Source organism: Teleopsis dalmanni, chromosome 2 (assembly GCF_002237135.1).
Source record: "Teleopsis dalmanni isolate 2A chromosome 2, ASM223713v2, whole genome shotgun sequence".
NCBI classification, from domain to species: Eukaryota; Metazoa; Arthropoda; class Insecta; order Diptera; family Diopsidae; genus Teleopsis; species Teleopsis dalmanni.
In genome coordinates this window covers 117,811,115-117,831,773 of record NC_051847.1, presented here as the reverse complement: position 1 = coordinate 117,831,773, position 20,659 = coordinate 117,811,115, and the positions used below count along the sequence as shown (strand labels likewise).

General features: G+C 27.2%; 1 protein-coding gene across 5 annotated transcripts in view; it reads left to right on the top strand.

The window, feature by feature from the left end:
- LOC119678473 (transmembrane and coiled-coil domains protein 2-like) overlaps positions 1-17,486 on the top strand; it is a 35,582-nt gene extending 18,096 nt beyond the window's left edge. For 2 of the 5 annotated variants that reach the window (XM_038090314.1, XM_038090315.1), the window contains exons 3-14: positions 10,150-10,409; positions 12,078-12,389; positions 12,464-12,658; positions 14,132-14,196; positions 14,274-14,443; positions 14,519-14,646; positions 14,719-14,896; positions 14,968-15,088; positions 15,478-15,582; positions 16,640-16,753; positions 16,819-16,994; positions 17,078-17,486. In XM_038090314.1, coding sequence (XP_037946242.1) covers positions 10,280-10,409; positions 12,078-12,389; positions 12,464-12,658; positions 14,132-14,196; positions 14,274-14,443; positions 14,519-14,646; positions 14,719-14,896; positions 14,968-15,088; positions 15,478-15,582; positions 16,640-16,753; positions 16,819-16,994; positions 17,078-17,204 — 1,821 coding nt within the window. In that variant the 5' untranslated portion in view covers positions 10,150-10,279 and the 3' untranslated portion in view covers positions 17,205-17,486. Of the gene's footprint in view, positions 1-10,149; positions 10,410-11,875; positions 12,390-12,463; positions 12,659-14,131; positions 14,197-14,273; positions 14,444-14,518; positions 14,647-14,718; positions 14,897-14,967; positions 15,089-15,477; positions 15,583-16,639; positions 16,754-16,818; positions 16,995-17,077 lie in introns of all 5 variants that reach the window. The other 3 variants (XM_038090316.1, XM_038090317.1, XM_038090319.1) reach the window with 3 other exon arrangements.
- The last annotated feature ends 3,173 nt before the right edge of the window (positions 17,487-20,659 follow it).

Genomic DNA, 20,659 nt, shown 5'->3' with positions numbered 1-20,659 from the left:
CCTTAGAAGAATGACATCCTCAAGGACCTCAAGATTGATCCAATCAAACAATACATAAAAGATAGAGCCCTGAAATTATTTGCGAAATCTGACAGACTTACCAACACCGCGTTATTAAATCTCAGAATGGTTACAGGCTCCTCGGGGAGTTATGCAGATCTGAGGTCAATTATTGCTTAGTCTGATTAAATGATAAACAATAATCCAGTCAAGTTGTAGAGAGGGATTTTGAAGAAACTTCGCAGTTAATAGAGAGTAAAAGTGCTCACAAGTGCACTGACTCAACTAGCTTCAACATAATAATAAAACGATCAGTGTATGTCAGATTGAAATTTAGAACCCATATATAATTATTACAGAGCTATATAGAATTGCTATCAGTGAATGCTCAATATACTGATGTGAAAGGTGTTAAAGCTTTAACAAAACCAAACCATTCCTTGCTATTCCGGAACAATTTACATTAAAAAAAACAATTTATTTTTTCTTCTGTCGTTGAGGAGAATGAACAATTTTATGGTATGCCATTTAAACATCAGGCAGAACCAAGCCCATAAAGATGCCATAAACTTGCAACTATTTTTCCATTATTTATGACATTTTAATATTTATTGACATGCTTCTCCCGTTAGGAAAATAAAGCTCCTTAACAATACACCGTTACACCGTGCTGCTCCCTTTGTTTCATACCGCATTCATGTCATTCCGTTGTATCTCAGTAACTGTTACCCGGTATATGAGTATTTGCAAAATGTATCTGTATATATATATATATGTATATACATTCTTCTCTTTAAACTTTAAGTATCATTTTATTGTGTGAGTTCTCTGCAAATTTCCCTGCACATAATGTAAAGGAAAATGACTCATGTTTTTTCAGGGTTTGTTGCACTTGATTTAGCTTTCCGCTTTTGAAAAGTAAATAACCTACATTTTCGCTTTTGATCACAAGTGGAAAATTTATGCTAAATATTAAAAATAATATTAAAAGCACTTGAAATACTCTATTTTAGTTTTTCATAATTTATAAAAAGACTATTTTTATTTGTGAATTTGACAAATTTACACACGTGGTTTGCATAAATCGAGTTCTTGCTCTTTTTACATTAGAATCGTCAATCAAGAAACCAAATTTAATTCTATACAGAACTTATCTTATAGTTGAAATACACATTTGGTTCCTTTTAATGTTCATAATTGTTATAATTATCAATTTCATATCACTTCAGTATCGAATTGTAATCTGCTTTTTTATAGCTTTTTCAACCGAGATAATAATACCAAGAATGCCCATTGAGTATATTTAGCTGCTCGTATTTAAACTTAATCTAATATACTCGTATATTTATTGACTCATTTAAATTTAATTTATTTATTAAATAAATAAATAAATTATAAATACGAAAAATATTTACCTTTACGATTTATTTCCGATTAACTCATAAAACTTTCCAAAGACTTTGGAACCCTGACAATTCTTCTTTTCTTTTGCCATTTCTTTTTTTTAAAGTTCAAATGACTTAATAACCTTACATGTGCCTTTATCTAACTTAACTATGATAGATAGAAATTAAGAATAAGCATAACAATAAAAAAAAATTAATTAAAATTAAATACAAATATACGCGTATATACATTATTGTATATATCAAATAATATTAAACGTTATCACCTGAAGGTCGTTCATCAAGTTACAAATATCCAAACGACTGGCAACTACAATACTTAAAAGGTGGATAAGTTGCGTGCCAAGTACTTTTGTGCTTAAATCGCAGCACATAAGAATAATGTATACATATATTATATTAACAAAGATACATACGTTAACGTTGAACTTGGCATATATATTCATTTCTATTAGGTCTTATACTATACACTTTATAATGTACAAGCATTATTTACGTAGCGTGCAGCTTTCATATGCAAGACATGCAAAAAATATTTATTTCAAAGCATGAAATTTATACAACCAACCGTACTAGCAACTCTGATTCTTATCTACAACTTTTCATCAAAATCAGGGTAAATATTGTATTAACTAGTTTAATTATATAACGCAAGTACACACTTCACTCAGATAAGATTTATAATTTCTTTGTAAGGTTTAATTCAGATTAAATACCGTTTGTTTTGGTACTTCTTGATACTAGTGAAAATAAGTCCGAGTATTGTCGATGTGCAATTAAATAATAAAATAATATTTTAGAGGTATAAGGGCAATGACTCCACAAATATATGAATCCTTTTCAATCAAGAATATGACAAGAAAAAGTAAAAAATTTAAAATTAAAAATGAAAAATATTTTTTATTCATATTTAATTATATGAATTTTTTTTTCCAATACTTCAAATTTCATACTCAAGTGTAAGTTTTTGCAATAGAATCAGCTGATGTTTTGGCGAATTGAAAAAAAAATATGATCAGACTTGAATTACCGTATGTTTCAACTCTCTGTACCTAAATAGTCAGTATCAACCCTTAACACTATAACTCGGTAGTGATCAGATTGGTTTTTATACTTGCCCTATTTTCCTCAATTTCCACTATTTTCCTTGTCACGTATTAACCAATAAGACATATTTTTAGTTGTCTTCTGGAATAGTCTGTGCTGTACCCGAAAATCTTTTCATGGTTTCGAGTCATATTCATTTTTACAACGAATATAATGCATATTAATCTTTGTGATTTGACATATTTCATAATACAAATATCTTCTTCATTTGCCAACATTGTTAGTTATAAAATGTTATTTTCTATTTTCAAAAATATTCTACCACTAAATCGACTTTCTACTTTTTAACCGTCTATGTTGATATGGAAGTATTGCGACTATATAGGACAACCGCATTTTAACCTAAGCTGTTAATAGGGTTTTGCATATGATATAAAAAGCTGATGACATTGTTGGCACTATAGTTAGGATAATTTGTAAGTTATAGGTTATTTGAACGAGATTTCCATCCAAATTTAATTAATCTGTGAATAAGGCAAATACTAAAAAGTGTAAAAATAATTTATGCAATTAGCCATTTACTAGTTAAATATTTTCTTTGTAATTATATTGTGTAACCTACTTGTCACATACAAATATTGTTGTCTGTAAGGTATATCAAAATGTATGTAACATTTGAGAATAGCAAAGTCAATGATGGATTTCAAATATTTGACGTGAAATATATCTAAGAAGAATAATATAAAAAAACAAGTACTTTGGGACCTAAGTAGCTTGTTATGTATCTCTGTGTATATAAGATTCTATAAGATTTTAAAGTGTTCATGTTTTATTAGTGTCTATATATTGCCGGAGCTTAAAAGCTTAAGTATAGCACAGTTTAATACCAAAAATAGTCAATCGGAATAAAGTTGAATACACTATAAAGCACAATGGACAGTGTAGTCCTAATAGTCTTCATTATAACATCTGCAATATTTCAACTTGATTCATGGATTTAAACTGAACTGTAAAATAGGATTAAATACCAACGTCTAGTAATTAATTTTAAACTACAACCAAAATTTTGTTATATGTACTTACTTACTTACTCTGGAAAATAATTCTTATTGTGCACTTTCTATGTTATAAGTCCCAGACAGGAAAAAAATTTGAAAATTGATTAAGTTAATATTCAAATTTTAAATCATTTTAAACCATAAATTTACATACTACGAAACCATCATATATTTTGCATGAGTAATTACTTGACAGTTGGACCATTATGTCGGTTAGGTCAAATTCCCAACTACTGGGAATCAAAGCTTAAACAACGGTATGTTTCTGTTGAGCATCAAAAATATATAATAGCTTAAATCATATAACAGTTACATCAAATGAGCAAAACATTGCAAAAGATACTTTGTAAAATTTGATATTTGAGTGTTAACAGTATGCAAAATAAAAAAGCACACAGTCCACTATATCTATTTGATTGCAATTGATTATTAACATTAAATAAACTTATTTTGACAAATAAATATTAGTCATATAAAATCGTTATTGCAGTTTTGTATTGATTAGTTCATTTATATCTTAAACCATCAAACTCCTAGCAGTAAATCGTGCTATACATTGTTATAAAACAACCGGTAGTCCTAACAAGTGCACCTCTTTTTGGCTTTAATAACCTAAAAATAACTAATAAATTATTAAATTAACCGAAATTAATATCTATTAATTTTTTTTATTATATAATAATCTGGATTTATCATTATATATTACACTTAGACATATCGAACCCCTTTTACATATTTTCATATGCATTTTGTATCTCAACACAACAGAACATAGAGTCAATAATAGTATACATATAAATACATTGTTTCAACTATAGTTTTTTACTATAAAAATTAATGCATTAGTAAATACAATCTCCGTATATAAATTTTTACAATACCTGAAACAATTTCTTCTGATTTACGATTAACATTTATTATTTACATATTAACTATTTAAAAAATAATTAAACTACAAATTTCAGACTATTATAGCGACAATAAGATATTATTTTGATTGAGAAGGGCACAGCACGATGAACAATAAAGATAGTGGCGTATAACTTTGAATTAATTTTAAACCAACTCTCTCTCATAAATAAGTATATGTCCTTAGATTAAGTAAATATTGTTATGTGCAAAATTATTAAACAGTTATAGATTATGTGACCCAAGCATTCCGGAATAAAGAATGCAGGGATTTTGTTTACTTACAGAGAATACTACGTGCTTTGGATAATACGATGTAATTCACCCTTTAAACAAAATCACTAGATACATTTTTTATATATAGTCTCAATATAGTATACTATTGTATTCTTTAAACTTGTAAGCACTTTACAGTTTAGTGATGCTGTAATATCACATAATAGACGCCTATCAAATCAATTCAAGACTCAAGTTCAGGTATGTTGAAATGACACATGATAAAAGAATGACTTTAAATGATAAGAATCTATCAAATCTTTTTAATTCAGTTAAGAGAAATTATTATTTTTGAAATAGCATCACTTTCCCATAATACTATTACAAGTGAGTAGACCGATTATAGAGTGGTAAAAATTTTATTGAAGATATTTATATATGAGTATACTTGCATTACGCATATCAACAGTTTTCAAAATAATTATATTTTATTGTATTTCTTATTGTCAAAAACAAAATTGAGTAATTTTCAGGAAATTATAATATTTTGTCATTATTATTGCTTTAGTAATATAACAACAGACAAAATATCGACAGTACAACAGCGGTTTTGTGTGTCTTTTCAAGGCATCAAGTGTCAAGTATGACTAAGATTATTGAAATTAATCATATTGTTTCAATTCAGGTACAAAATATACAGTCGTGTATATAGATATATATCTAACAAAAAAAAATTTAAGTAACAATAAAATGCATTATGTGTTCATTACTTCGTATTATTGAATTATCACAATTGAAGTACGATCCATTGTAAATCGCATAAACATTCATGATTAAAGCAAAAGCAATTGACACTTAAAGATTGAAATTATATATCTAATACGGAAATATGTACATATTTACGTCAACAATTTTGATAAGCAAGTACCCGTATATTTAATATGCATTGTGTAGAAGATGTAAATGCCCCTCCTACACATTCGTATATCTTATACAGTACAAAAGCCTAATTCAAGCGACAGTCCAGTCATTGGTTACTTGAACTTTGATAAAATCAAGAATTTTCATTTCATTTCTTCAATATACCAGTACTGCGAGATCATCGGCGATGTCACCATCGGTTGAATATAATACAAAGTATACAGAAATAAAACTATTCAAAATATGCGGCTCATTTATTGCTAAATTGAAATTAACATAATTCTTTTAAATGACAAATTGACAATGACATTTCTCACATGTGAGAAATTTTAAATTTAATTCAATCTTTGTGGATGTTTAACATTATATTTCATTGTAAATTCACGATTGCTTTAAGTATGCAATACCAAGGAAACTCTGGTGTCATAAAGAAATCAAATAAACTTACGAGGGTCACTATTTATATTTGGAGCCTAATAATAAAAAAAATACTAACTTTTCGTTAAAAATTGCTTTATGGTTTCTCAAAGTATTCTCCTTTATGATTAATACACAAACCATTTGCCAAAGCATTTTTTCCAATCCTCCTCAGACACCTCCAAAACATGCTTTTTAAATGCAACAACGACTTCTTCCACCGACGAAAATCATTATTCACGCAATTTACGAGTATTCTTGAGATTCGGGAACAAGAAGAAGTCATTGGTTGCCAAATCAGTATCCAAACTGTACGGCGGATGACTCATAATTTCGATTTTTTGAATGTTCAAATAATCGGTTGTTAAACGATATGTGTAAGCACTTGCATTGTTTTGTTGGAGATGGAAAATGAGCAGACGGTGCTTGTTTGTTTTCCATATTCCGTTTGTTTCACTGAAGACAAATCGTTGTATATCATTTGGAATTAACCGTTTTACATTCCTGTAATGATACAGTTGTTATGTGATCAGTTTTCCCGAAAAAACAAGCGATCATTTATTTCCAAGCGCTTCGAGCGCAAACATTTGTTGGATTTGGTTCATCTTGAAACACTCATACAGTCGATTGCTGTTTACGATCATGAATATATCCGGCTTATACGCATATATTCATAATTGGTCACCTGTTACAATCGTATATACGTCTTTTGATGCACTGCCATTGTTCTTCTTGAACATTTGTGTGGACCAATCGACACGAACATGTTATTGAGATTTTGTCAAATTATGGGAACAAACCTTTCTCACGGCTAAATGATCGTGCAATATTTTAAATACGAGTAAGCTGGTGGTATTAATGCCTTATCAGTTTTTGCACAGCATCAATGTTTCCTGATTGTACCATTTGGAACTCATAATAAATCATCGCACGAAAATTTTCTCGAGTTAATCGCAATTTTTCGAGAACACTCAATTTACAAATCACTGTAAAAAACACATTTAACGCTGTTTTGACAAAAAATCTAAGGTAGGTTATGTTTAATAATGTCAAACATTCGTATAGAAACGTCAGATGACATCTGACAACAATCAGTGTTGCCAGGACTAAAAATATAAATAGTGTCCCTCGTATAAAAAAGGTTCAATTCTTTAAGTTAAAATCTCAAATCTTAATTATTTTGCATTAAGAGCCTCTCTATTTAATATATGTGTCCTTATATGTCCTATTTACCTATTTAGGTAAATAGGTTTGGATATTGATTTTTTTTAAAGAATATTTTTTTGGAAAAATTGTCATAACTCTTAAAGAAAAACAATTTTTCTCAAAATTTTTGTAAATTAGCATAATACCGGAAACTCAATTATATACGATCATATCTATCATGCACCATTTTTCTCTCATTGCCATTTGAAGTAGGTAACCTTCTACTTGACTTAAGAAATCTCAGACATTTTTTAATTATTACTTATATACTTTAATATATTGATTTTGTTGCTATAAATATATAAATAAAAGTTAATTAAATAATTAAAATATTTCATACATGAAATACCCAAAATAACTAAATAAAATATATTTGTTAATAATAATGCATTATTACTTCATGAAATTGTTAAAAAATTTAAGGACATATTTTTGTAAAAATTGATTATTAATTTGGAAACACTGTTTCACAGAAAATATTCACAATTGACAGCGGAGATATTTATTAAACCAATTGAAATAAACATTGGTGTCCATGGTTCGTGAGAATACTGGAATCACTAACTCATAATTTTTCAAAGTAACCTTTTCTTAAAAACTCTAAAATCAATGAACAAACAATTTGCAACAGCTTCAGATTATTGTAGAACGTTCGATAAGCATATAATTTTACGTAATGATCCTGTAATTATCCAGCACGGTTGAGTAATCTCACTTTGGATTATTTTTTAGGGATATTTGAGATCACTTAGAAATTAACATTCGCAGATTTATACTAGCTCAGCTCGTAGAAAATTCGATTAAAATGGCTTATAAAATAAAATAAATGGCTTAGAATTATATTTTATATTAAGACATTTTTAGAATATTACCATGTTTTCGATGGGTTTTATTTCACTTCTAAAATCAAAACTCTAAAATAACACTCTTTATATGAAATTGTATAAATATGATTCTAATTTTCAAAAGATTTCGTAATAGTTGGGATAAGGTTCTAGAGAGAAAAATTGGGAAAATTACCCGAACAAGTGGAAATAAGTGTAAATAATATAAATAATTTCTTTTATGGAATGCTATGCCATAATTCTGATTTTTTCCTAAACCACTAGATAGATTTACATTATATATATTATACGTAGTTTCTATAATAAAATTACCAATTATTAGCTATACAATTTCTATTTCAAGTCAATATTTATGGATGCCACCATATCACCATTGAATTTTGTGCTAAAGAGTTTTTCGATTTTTTTTACTATGCAATCTTTATACAAAGATTAACGTAACGTAAGCTTTAACATTTGTATTAAGTTTTAATATTTAGGATTGGCATCATAAAAAAGACTTGTTAGATTTGTTAATTTTCTCCTAAAGTGATGTACATGATTATTATGATATGTAATTTCTAACAACTTTATTCAACGTGAATATTTAGAATTAAAAGAATTTTTTTTACAAGCAAATTTGCCGTAAGTGTTGGATATGATTCCTTAATCGTAGATCGTAAAATATTGCAAACTGCTTTTTGAATCTATCTTCCTCTTTCTCTCTCTCCCTCTTTCTCTCTCTTTCTCTCTCTCCCTCTTTCTCTCTCTCCCTCTTTCTCTCTCTTTCCCTCTCTCTCTCCCCCTCTTTCTCTCTCTCCCTCTTTCTCTCTCCCCCATTTTCGCCCTTTCTCTCTCTATCACCAGATATTATATTATCATAACATCAATTTAAGCTATTGCCTTCTTTTAGATGTTGTTGGTATATTATTGAAACATTATACCTTATTTTATCTGGTATATCTTGTTTTTATTAAAACATATAATGGATTTATTGATCAGAAATTTTATTAATAGCAACAGGGACGTGGTATCACAAGAATGAAAAAGGTTTGTATTAAGACCTCAAAAGCTATGAGTGACGCTTTGCTGACACCTTATACCTCTCCTACCACCATTTATTTTTATTTTAATTTCGGCTTTTTTTTTTTTTGTCTAAATAAATGATCAATGATTATTTGTAAGAATATATTTGTATGGATATTGTTAATAATCGTATGAGACACATATGGTATAAATAAGTTTAGAGTGTGTTATGTGTCGAAGTTGACTGTAAGTAGGGTGCCGAAAAAGCAACCTGTTACTCACTCGATAAAATAATTCATATTCATTCAGTCGTCACTAAGAATCATGCTATTTGCGTTAATATGCAATTGTAAATATAAAATTATATAAAAAATGTGGATACTGTTTTTGTTTTGTTGTGGCTGCTTTTGTGAAAATACAAAATAGTTTGTCAGCAACATAGGTATCACGTGCAGGAGGGAAGGAAGTTGACTTACTTCTGCCTCAAATGCTGAATATTCGTACAATTATTTATTTATTCAATTATTTTTGATTAAGAACCAAAAAAAAATTGTAAATATTTGGATTAGCATAAATATTTAACAAATAAAAGTTTATAGATAATCAACTTCATGATTTAATCAATTTTAATAATTTTGTTCTCAGTGAAGTGAAATTCACTGTGTCTCAACTAAATTTACTGCTAATGCAATTTAATAAAATCTAAAATATTCAATGAAATAATTTTGCATTTTATAGTGAAACGCAAATAAATTTAAGTGCCAACATGCATTATATAAAGTCAATGAATCTTGTTTGATAAGCTTTTAATTATAATATAATAAATATATACAACAAGTATATATGAAGGAATGCGTATGTATATTTTAATTTGATTTAAGTATCTCTTATCTGTGTTATATGAAAACTGTGTTAACTGTAAGAGTTAGAGGTGATTCACCTTTGGAATTTGTACTTCTCAGTGCCAAGATGAATTGTATTTTATGCACTCAATTTAAAACAATAATAAATAAGCTCTGACAATAAATATTTTATATATATTAAACAAATAAAAATATGTATATAACTAAAATTAAATGCAATATTAAAGCACTTCTGTTTTTCTTCATTTCATTACAGGTCCAATATTTAATATATTATTCATATAAATTAGTTAAATATTCACGATGAGGTTCTAGTGAAGTAAACCATTTCATATTCATTAAATCACTATAATAATGTATAGAATACTTAGTATGATGCACTGAAAATGGATAGCTTCTATGTCGGGAGTAATCAGCTGTCTAAAGATCAACAACTACTACAAAAACAACATCAGTCGATAGGAAATACTTTACGCACGAGTAGATCGCCATCGACCACACGCAGTTCCGAACAAAGTAATTACAATATTTTTATTTATAATTTATTATATTTCATATATTATAGGATAGCTTTAGCTCTTCATTTAACATAAATACTACAATAATATGCGAATAAATTTCAATTTTATACAAAACAAATTAATTCAAAAAAAAAGCAGAAAAATACATATCAATTTATTTAACAATAATATTATTATTTATTTGTGTCAGCCTTGAGTCGTCTTCAAAATCAATTTGCTTTAAAAGGCAGCATACACAATAAAATCCATAGTACAACAAAATTTAAAATAGTTCTACAACTATACAAAAATACTTATTGTAATTTTATTATTCTGTTTATTCAGTTTCTGTTTAAACTGAATTAATATATCAATATTTGCAATTTGCAATATTCTGTCTGCAATTTCATGTCTCTTTCTAAAGATCCCTTTCTGCAATTTTATGTTCTCCCTACTGAAAATCTGGGTCCTATCAAATTACCGTAAAACATGGGGAACATTTATATATGGTTAGTATATTTATCACTCTTCTTTATATTATCTGACTTATGATTTAAAGTTCGCATTAAATATCAGATTTAATCATTAACTACATATGACTAGTTTAGTGTATCAACAGAAGAGTTCTGGTGGCTTTGTTTATCCTTATATTTTTGATGTTAATCAAAGAGCACACTCTCTAGTAATTGGGTACGACAGCTTGAGTGGGACTTCTTTTATGCCTACTGTTAAAGTAATTGGTGAGGAAGGGAAAACTAAATTGTTGCTCAACTAAATCTGCTTTGTTATTGTGTAACACTCACCATAAGATTCTTATACATTGAAACTGCCTGCTTCTTGAAATGTCAATTGAACAAACCCACCAATACGGTTATGAATGACTTAATCCATTTTATCAACTTGACACAATAGGATTTTAGATCAGCACAAAGATATTTTTATTCAAAATTCCTAATAGTCAATAAAGTGGCTTAAAAATTTACAGAACTGCTTGAGATGTGAATCCATCTCGTCTTTCAGAATAGCGGTACTAATACCATCTGGCTATATATCTGTGTTAATGAAAAGTTGATCGATATTATGAATATAATAATCATATTATGCTTTTCTTTATTTCTTTTTATAATTGAGATATTGTATTTTAAATTAAATAATATAATATATCTAGAACATAGAGGACTAAATTCTTTAAATCTAATCTCTTTAACTTTTTAACGGCAAAAACCGTTATACCGTAATCTAATTACGGTGTTATAATGTAAGATATGGCTAAACATAGTTCAATTTCTGTTAACCATTTATTAGTTTATGCTATATTTAAACAATTTATAGTCAATTTTTATTTTATAAATTTTTTTTCTTGTTTCGTTTGCAAAACACAATCACGTGCGCACATACATATTTACACACACGCTTCTGCCTACAAATGCTACGCCTTCATTTGCATGTCCTCTACTGCTTATCGCAAATACATTAATAAAGAAAAGTAACTATAACGAGAACAGGACACCAGTTACATGCTTTAAAAAACTACATCTAAAGCACATTATAACAAATCTTATAAAAACCTTAGTTAAAGGATAATAAAAACCCGTTAATTGACAAGGCTCCTACTTTTTACTTCCTTTTTTAAACTACGGCACATAAAAATTCACAATCATGACGCAAATGAAATATTCCATAGTGTCCAGAGAGCGAGATCAACGTGTTGAAAGTTCGGAACCGGCAATTACTGGTAGTATAGGAGGTGGTAGTGTGAGCAGTGGTGGAATTGTAGGCACATCTGTCGCTACATTTCGTGGCTTCCGAAGTCACAGTCCTTCAAATCGGAGAAGTCGGGAACGAAATCGTAGAGAATTTAACCGCACACATGGTTCGGATCAAGGTGGTTTGTTAGCTTATAGCGGTATGGGTGGTGGATTACTAAGTGATATAAGTGCAATGGACAGTGGTGGTAGTGGTAGTGGTGTGACTATAGAAGATTCACGTTTATCAGGTGTGTTAAAAAAAATATTCAAAACATTTAGATTATTATTTATAATACTAATAATTTGCTAAATGTACTTATAGGCAATGAAGATCTTTGCTATCAATCATTTGCATCAGATGACGTCGATGGTAATCCGCCCAGTTCTTTAGCTGACAACAATAAAAAACATCATCGCCATCATGAACGCACTTCAAGCCTACAAGCAATTGATCGGCTTAACACAAAAATTCAATGTACAAAAGAGTCCATAAGAAAGGAGCAAACTGCCAGGGATGGTAAGTAATATATAATATTTTTAATTTAATATAAACAAGTGTTATATAGGTGTATCAGAGTAGGACATTTAAAGAACTTCAAGTTTCGAGAAATTACTTAGAAACTAGCATTAAAAATAATACCAGTTAGAAGAAATTTTATTATTTAAAACATAGAAAGTATTTTTTATAGTACATTTTATCGTTCGTGTAGATCTCATAAAGAGATGATGTGCTAAATGTCGCCTTCAGACTTCTTAAGAACGACAACTTTGTTGTAGTCCAACTTTGGATTCATAGTAAAAGTAAAATTTTACTGCTATTATAGTTGAAATTAATATTAAGATCCTTAATTGCTAATTTTTACACCAGAACTATCTCGACCAGATAAGATCTCGGGTCAATACACATCACTGAATAGATTGCATGGCCGTAGAAATAAATACATATGTTCATAATTTTACCAGAGAAAAATAAAAATACGGCGATAATGTTAAATTTAATTTTTTTAATTCTTCATTAATTTATCTTTTATAATTCTATTAATATCAACATTATTAAAATTAGTTGTTACCATATGTAAAATATTTTATTTTTAATGTGATGACTAATGGTACTGGATACGAGTTTTTTGAACCAGTTCTACAAAGAAATATGTATTAAAGTCATTGTCAATTAAATAAATTAACGTGAAGTGTAATCAATTATTTAAAACATTTTAATTTATTTATTTGGGATTCCATAAAAAAAAATAATATAATGTTATCAAAATACAACAAAAGAAGATTTGCTTAATTGTGGTAGATTAGAAACGTGGACCGTGCTTTTTACAGCCCTGTTTTACGTCATAAGAATCATATATGAATATATAATATTTGAAAAAAGCATTTTTTAGAAAATAATACTTATGGTTCAGAAAATATCTAATCATTACAATCAATAACAGCGTAACTAAAAGAACTGTTTGATATTATAGATTTAAAGAAAGTGCCTAACAACTTTCCTTACAACTTTTTCTCCAAATATTAACTTATAACTATAATTTAATGTAGACAGTTGGGTTTTTAGTTTGATTTTGGGTTTATTACAGACCACTGTTTAACAGATATACTCGTAACTAGATTATAAAAAAACTTTGTAGAAGGACGCGGAGAAAAATCAAACTCCAATTAAAAACAGCCGAGCACGGTTGACTCGAAAAAATTTAGAAGGTTTGTCATGAAAACCAGATAACTTAGTGGTGGTAATCCCTCTAAAGGTCAATACCACAACTATAGGAGTAACAATATACTTTTTGTTTACAGTAACGCATTTAATTATAATTACAATTATAATAATAGATAGTTGACTTAAAATCTCAGGAGTTATAGGATTATAGGGTTCTATGGGAAATAGGCTTCTTTCATAATCAAAACATATTTTCTTCAATTTCTTACATATAATTAAATTAGTAAGAATCAAAAATATATGTAATATAAAAAAAAAATATTTCAGATAATGTTAATGAATATCTAAAGCTTGCCGCTAGTGCTGATAGACAGCAATTGCAACGAATAAAGGTAATAAGAAAGAAAGCTTCAATTAGTAAGAATAAAATTTATTGTAACTAAAAAAAAATTTTCGTGCATATTTTTAGGCTGTTTTTGAAAAGAAAAATCAAAAGAGCGCACATAATATTTCTCAGCTACAAAAAAAACTAGATAATTATACCAAACGCGCGAAAGATCTACAAAATCATCAGTATCAAAATAAAAGCCAACATCGACAACCGCGTGAAGTACTTCGAGACGTGGGACAAGGATTAAGGTAATCTAAAGAGTTTTGAAGATTATTAATATAGTTTAAAGAAAATGTATCTCAAAAACGGTTTTCTTTTGTTAGAAATGTGGGTGGCAATATACGCGATGGTATTACTGGTTTCTCAGGATCTGTTATGTCTAAGCCACGTGAATTTGCGCATTTAATCAAAAATAAATTTGGCAGTGCGGACAATATCAATCAAATGTCGGGTATGTCATTATCGCTACTAATATTAATGGTAATAAATAATTCATAGATATTCTTTTCATATATTTATGTAGAAACTGAAATTAATAACATCAACATGCCCGTAAATTCTGAGGTAATAGGTACTTCCACGCCAAATAATGCTGTTCCAGCCACATCTACAGGTTCCGGTAATACCGCCGGAAGTGGAAAATTTAATAGTGAAAATGGCAGCGAATGCAGTAGCGTAACAAGTGAGAGTATACCAGCCGGGTAAATAAAATAAATTTAACAGAAATCCTTAATTGTATATAAAACATATATTTGTAATTAACTATTGATAGCTCTGGAAAAAGTCAATCAGGCGCTAGCCAATACCACATTGTTTTAAAATCACTACTCACAGAATTAGCTGAGCGGAAAGATGAGAATGAAAAACTGAAAGAACGTGTAGAACGTTTAGAAGTAAGTTAATTAATTATTATTATCAAATAGTTAAGAACATGTTACGAGAACTATGGCAAAAAGAATTTAAAAGTTAGTTTGGTCAGAAAGACAAAAGTAGCAACAAGAACTTAATAGTTATCTTGATCAGTAAGATAACTATTAATTATCACTTTTCATAAATATATTGGTTTTAATCGATTATCAAAAAATGTTAAAAGCCATATTTTAAGTAAAACAAATATAAGTTTCCTTCTATATTAGGATTTAGTCCAATAATATTAATAATATTAAATTAATAATAGTAATCGTTTTTTAAAGATCACAAATATTACAAAAATTCATACGAATATTTATTTAATCATTTATGTTTTTCATTCATTAATTATATCAAATAATACATATTTTAGACCGCGCAAAAGGATTTTAATAATTTAACCGCCACCCTTGAATCGGTGCGTTACCGTTCAGATGATCTTGTGGACCAGATTAACGACTTGACAGAATTACATCAGGTACGACAATTACACATATGATAAAGTAATATATATTTTAAATAAAACACAAAGTAATTCTTTAAAATTTAAATAACTTTTCCATATTTAATAATTAATAAGTAATTATAATAATAATATTATAATAATTAATATATTTAATAATAATATTAAAAACTTAAGTGTAAAAACTTATTGTTTAAAGTAGCGTTAATTTTTAACTAAATTAAACAAGAATTATTATGTGAATTATTTAAGTGAGAAGCAGATTTGTGTCATATAAATGATCTAACTAAGTTTTTTTGAGTTTTACTTTTTTTTCTAAATACATATACAAACCCGTTTAAAAAGTACTTCGACTAAACCGAACCTAATCAGAAAGTAAGGTCGGGTCTACGTCCCGGAGCCACTCGTCACTTACGACGACCAAGTACCGTTCAACACCTCCAAAAGGGACTCCACAAGCAGGTCCCGCCAGGTTACAAAAAGTACGCACTTAATTCGTTTATAGCGACCCATGAGTTACAACAAACTATATTCACATATAAAAACCTTTTTATTTTCCAGTTTATTCAAATCTACAAATCGACTATAAATAATACTTATCTACTTACTAACTATCTAGCTATCTACTTATAAACTTCGAATAGCCAGTTAAAAATTGAAAAAATAAAGTAATTTCTTTAAAAAAAATAATGTGATTGTTACGATTCCTGTGATGGTTCTAAGTTTTTCTTTTGATAGGTTCATACAATCATGGTATGTCTTATTGTTATAAATACTAATAAGTGATTTGGATTGTGTTAATCCTGGTATATTATCCTAATAATGGTTTTTATTCTGATTCTCCTTTATAAAAAAAAAGAAGCGTAATATGTGCTAGTCCACAAAAAGTTTTCGGCCCCATTATCGGTTGGGCTACAATAATTTATTGCTTTACATATATAAGTTTAACTTAATTACAAGATATATACTTTAATGTTTGAATTAAGCGAATAGTACTATAGTACTAATAATTTGAATCAAATATTTTATTTATATTGAATTTTATAAACTAACTGTTTCTCTAATTGTACAGAATGAAATTGAAAACCTCAAACAAACAATAGCTGATATGGAAGAAAAAGTTCAATATCAAAGTGATGAAAGACTTAGGGACGTAAATGAGGTGCTTGAAAATTGCCAAACAAGGGTAAGTTAGTGTTTTTTTTTAAATACTTTTACAAACTCACCTATTACGTCTATATTTGCCTCTAGATATCTAAAATGGAACATTTATCTCAACAACAATATGTGACAGTAGAAGGAATCGATAATTCTAACGCACGTGCGCTTGTCGTTAAACTTATTAATGTTGTGCTGACAATTCTACAGGTTGTTCTGCTTTTAGTAGCAACTGCTGCCGGTATAATAATGCCATTTTTAAAAACCAGGTAGGGCATTTTCTCTTCATTTGCTATGTTTTTTCATATTGAATATATAAGTAATCAAAGTAAAAATTCTATTCTATTGACAGGGTGCGTGTTTTAACGACATTCTTAACTATTTTTATTATTATTTTTGTGATACGACAATGGCCTGATGTGCAAGATATTGGTGCTGGGCTAGTACGACATTTGAAGGAGTCTTTGGTTGTTAAATAGAATATGTAAAACTTTTTACACAAACACACATCCATCATGCACATATAACATAATTCACATAGCCACACATCCAACAAATAAACATGCTCATTATTAGGCTTTATTCGTTATAAAATAAAAAATATATAATTAAATTAAATTGCTTTAGCTAAAGAAATTAATAGTGCAAAATAAAAACAAAATTATTAAGTGATTTATTTGTAAATAATTTTTGTACAAATATTGCACAGAAAAAATTACCACAATAATGTAATGGAATTAGTAAAATTTTACATTCGAAACTCATCACATTTATTTTTTAATTGTAATTATATTTCATTTGATTATATTAAATAAATTGGTTTATTTTGTAATAAAAACGTTACTGTAAAGTATGTATTTATGTGCTCATTTCTTATAAGTAATATGCATATTTAATAAAAAAATAATTTGTTATAGGCAAAAAGAAATTATTAAATAACAGAAATAATTAAGAATTATGTAATTTGTTACTCATAATAGGGTTTTTTTTATTAATATAATATAATATACGGCTTATATATACAAATTTATATAATATACGTAAATTAGGTTAAAAATAATAAAATGAATATTGCATGAGTAGTCGCCTCATTGATTAATTATTGAATTTAAATAAACTGTAATTTTTACAAAATAAAAGTAAACCTGGAATTTTTTAATGAAATTATTGGCAAATATTTGAGGAACAAAATATCAGTGAAAATAGAAACGTGATATTATTTGGAAAAATCGTGAAATAATTTAAATAAAAATTAATTAATTAATAAATTGAACTTAACTTAATTAAGTAATTATGTTAAAATTGAAAATGTCCTTATTACAGTGAATACTGAATTTTTAATAGATATTTTTGTTTCAATGACAAAAAGATTCTCAGATTTACTAAAGTAATTAGACCAGATAATGAAAAATATCAAAGGTCCAGGTTTTAATTATTATTTTATTTTTATTTTTTTTTTTTGTATATTTTTGAATTTCACCTTTTAATTTTTAAATTTTTTGATTATTAAAATTCTACTAATAGTTCAGATTTTTCTAGAAAATGGTTTTAGTTAAATTAAATCAAATTAAAAAATAAAGGGGAATTAAGGAAATTTACTCAAGTGAATTTTTGGACTGGCTAAATATCAGTCATTGGTTTTAAGACTGATCTATTGGTTTTTAGACTGAAGCTGTCAGGATTTGAACTCTGCCAAATGTTAACTGCGTGATAAAAAAAACATACAACGTACATAGAAAGAACAGCTGCATTGATGAATTTAATAACTGTGTTTTTAATGCAAACACTAAATACTAAAGATTTGCTATGATATAAACAAAACTAACAAAAATATAATAAAATGGCATTTACTAAAACAAAAATATTTATAGTTAAGCATAAATATTGCCGTAGAATGCCTCCGCATGAACATTTCCAGTGATAAAAAAACCGTTCATACATGTAGTCAGCTGAGCTCAACTTAACTCAGTAGCGTTAGATGAAATTTTTAAACAGGTTAGCCGGCTATAACCTCTATTAATAGGTACCTCTGTTATATTACAATTTGTAACATGTTCTAAGAGGTTTATTTACATATAAATGGACAATTCAGTGCATATTGTATTTAATAAAGTAGTCAACTAGTTTAAAATATTTTCAAAGCCATATTTAAATTTTTTCATTAATGTTACCAGACCACTCAATAATAATGCTTCTTATTTTATAAAGATATTAAATTTTACAACAGTTTGGTTTATGAAATCAACAGAATTTTTATAATAATATTATAACTCTTGTTTGATTATAATATAAGTTTTATAAACATATTTTTTTATTTCAATGATGTTCGAAAAGACAAATATATATATATATATTAGAATTATAATTCGGTAGGTATAAACCCAGAAGTGGCATGTTATGAATGCTGAGAAACATTCCTAATATACTTCGAAACAACTCTTTAATTTGGAAATCATTTCGGTTATGTTCCGAAATGAGCAAATTAAATGTTACTAAAAAAGAATAAATTGAGGTGTGACACTCCAATTGAGTTGTTCCAAATGAAGAAGTCGATATTGAACCAGAATGGCTAGCATCAACAACAAAAAAATAAAACAATTTTGATATAGGTTTCGTCCACGCAGGCTATAATGTCAAGAAATTGATATATATCAAAAAAATATTGCTCGAGCCATAATAATAAAAATAATATAATAAAAGCAAAATATATTATTGAAAGTTTTAAATAGAAAGAATCTATTTCTGATTTTTACAATAAAGATAGTAAAGTAATAATAAATTTTTAATAAAGTATAATAACAATGTATTTTAAATTTTATTGTATTTATATACGAATACGTTTCTATAGTTGAAAAAAATATTAAAAACTTAAATTCATTACAAAGTATTAGTCGACAATAATTACAATTAAATCACTGTTAATTAAATGTTAGCAGATTTATTACATTTTTTGTGTTGTTGATTTATTTATTTTATGTTAAAATATTTTTTATACACATAAATTATATGTTGGACTTACACATTTATTTTGTAAGTTAAATATTAAAATCTACAAATAAACATATTATGAACTATAAACACTATATTTTTTCTAAATTGTTCTTTAGTTTTTGGCTTCAGTAGTTATAATATTTGTAAATCATATGTCTACATTTATAGTATTTACACACATATTATTTTCAGAAAGAAACAATCCTAATATTTTACACTAAAATGGAAAAACTCAACTGCGTAGTCTTATAATAGTAAACCGTTAATATATAAATATTATTTTATTTTATAACTATTGTATTTTATGACAAAAATATTTTTCGTATTTCATTAAACTTATAATTATAAATATTAAAAAAAAAATTTTAATATTGGGAATTCATATCTTAAGGTATGACATTTTGCATTTTGAGAGTTACGTAGATTTTTTTTTTATTTTTATAAAAATTATATATATTTTAAAAATTTTAATAAAAAATAATAATATTATTTAAAAAATATATCTATAAATCAATATATAAAATAAGAGAAATCAATCAATAAAAAAAATTAATTTACAACATAGGAATTTCACTTATGCTTTTTATAACGTTTACTATATAACACTAAACGGTAATAACTATTAACATTTAAGCCAATTATAAATAAATCACATTTCATATATATATATAACTTTAAAAAATAATCATTGACAAATTTTAAAAATTTACTAATGATATCTTCATCGTAGACTAAATACTTTCGATTCAATTCTAAAGCGTATTTAAAAAAATTAAAACAACGTAAATACGCTATATCATAAATACAAATTATGGTGATAAAGATTTGTTTTTTTTTTTTTGTCATATAATACAAAAAAAAGTAAACGTTATAACTGTTAAATAAAAAAAAAACAATTTTTTTCTATTTAATTTAATCATCCACTCCACTTATATATATTGCC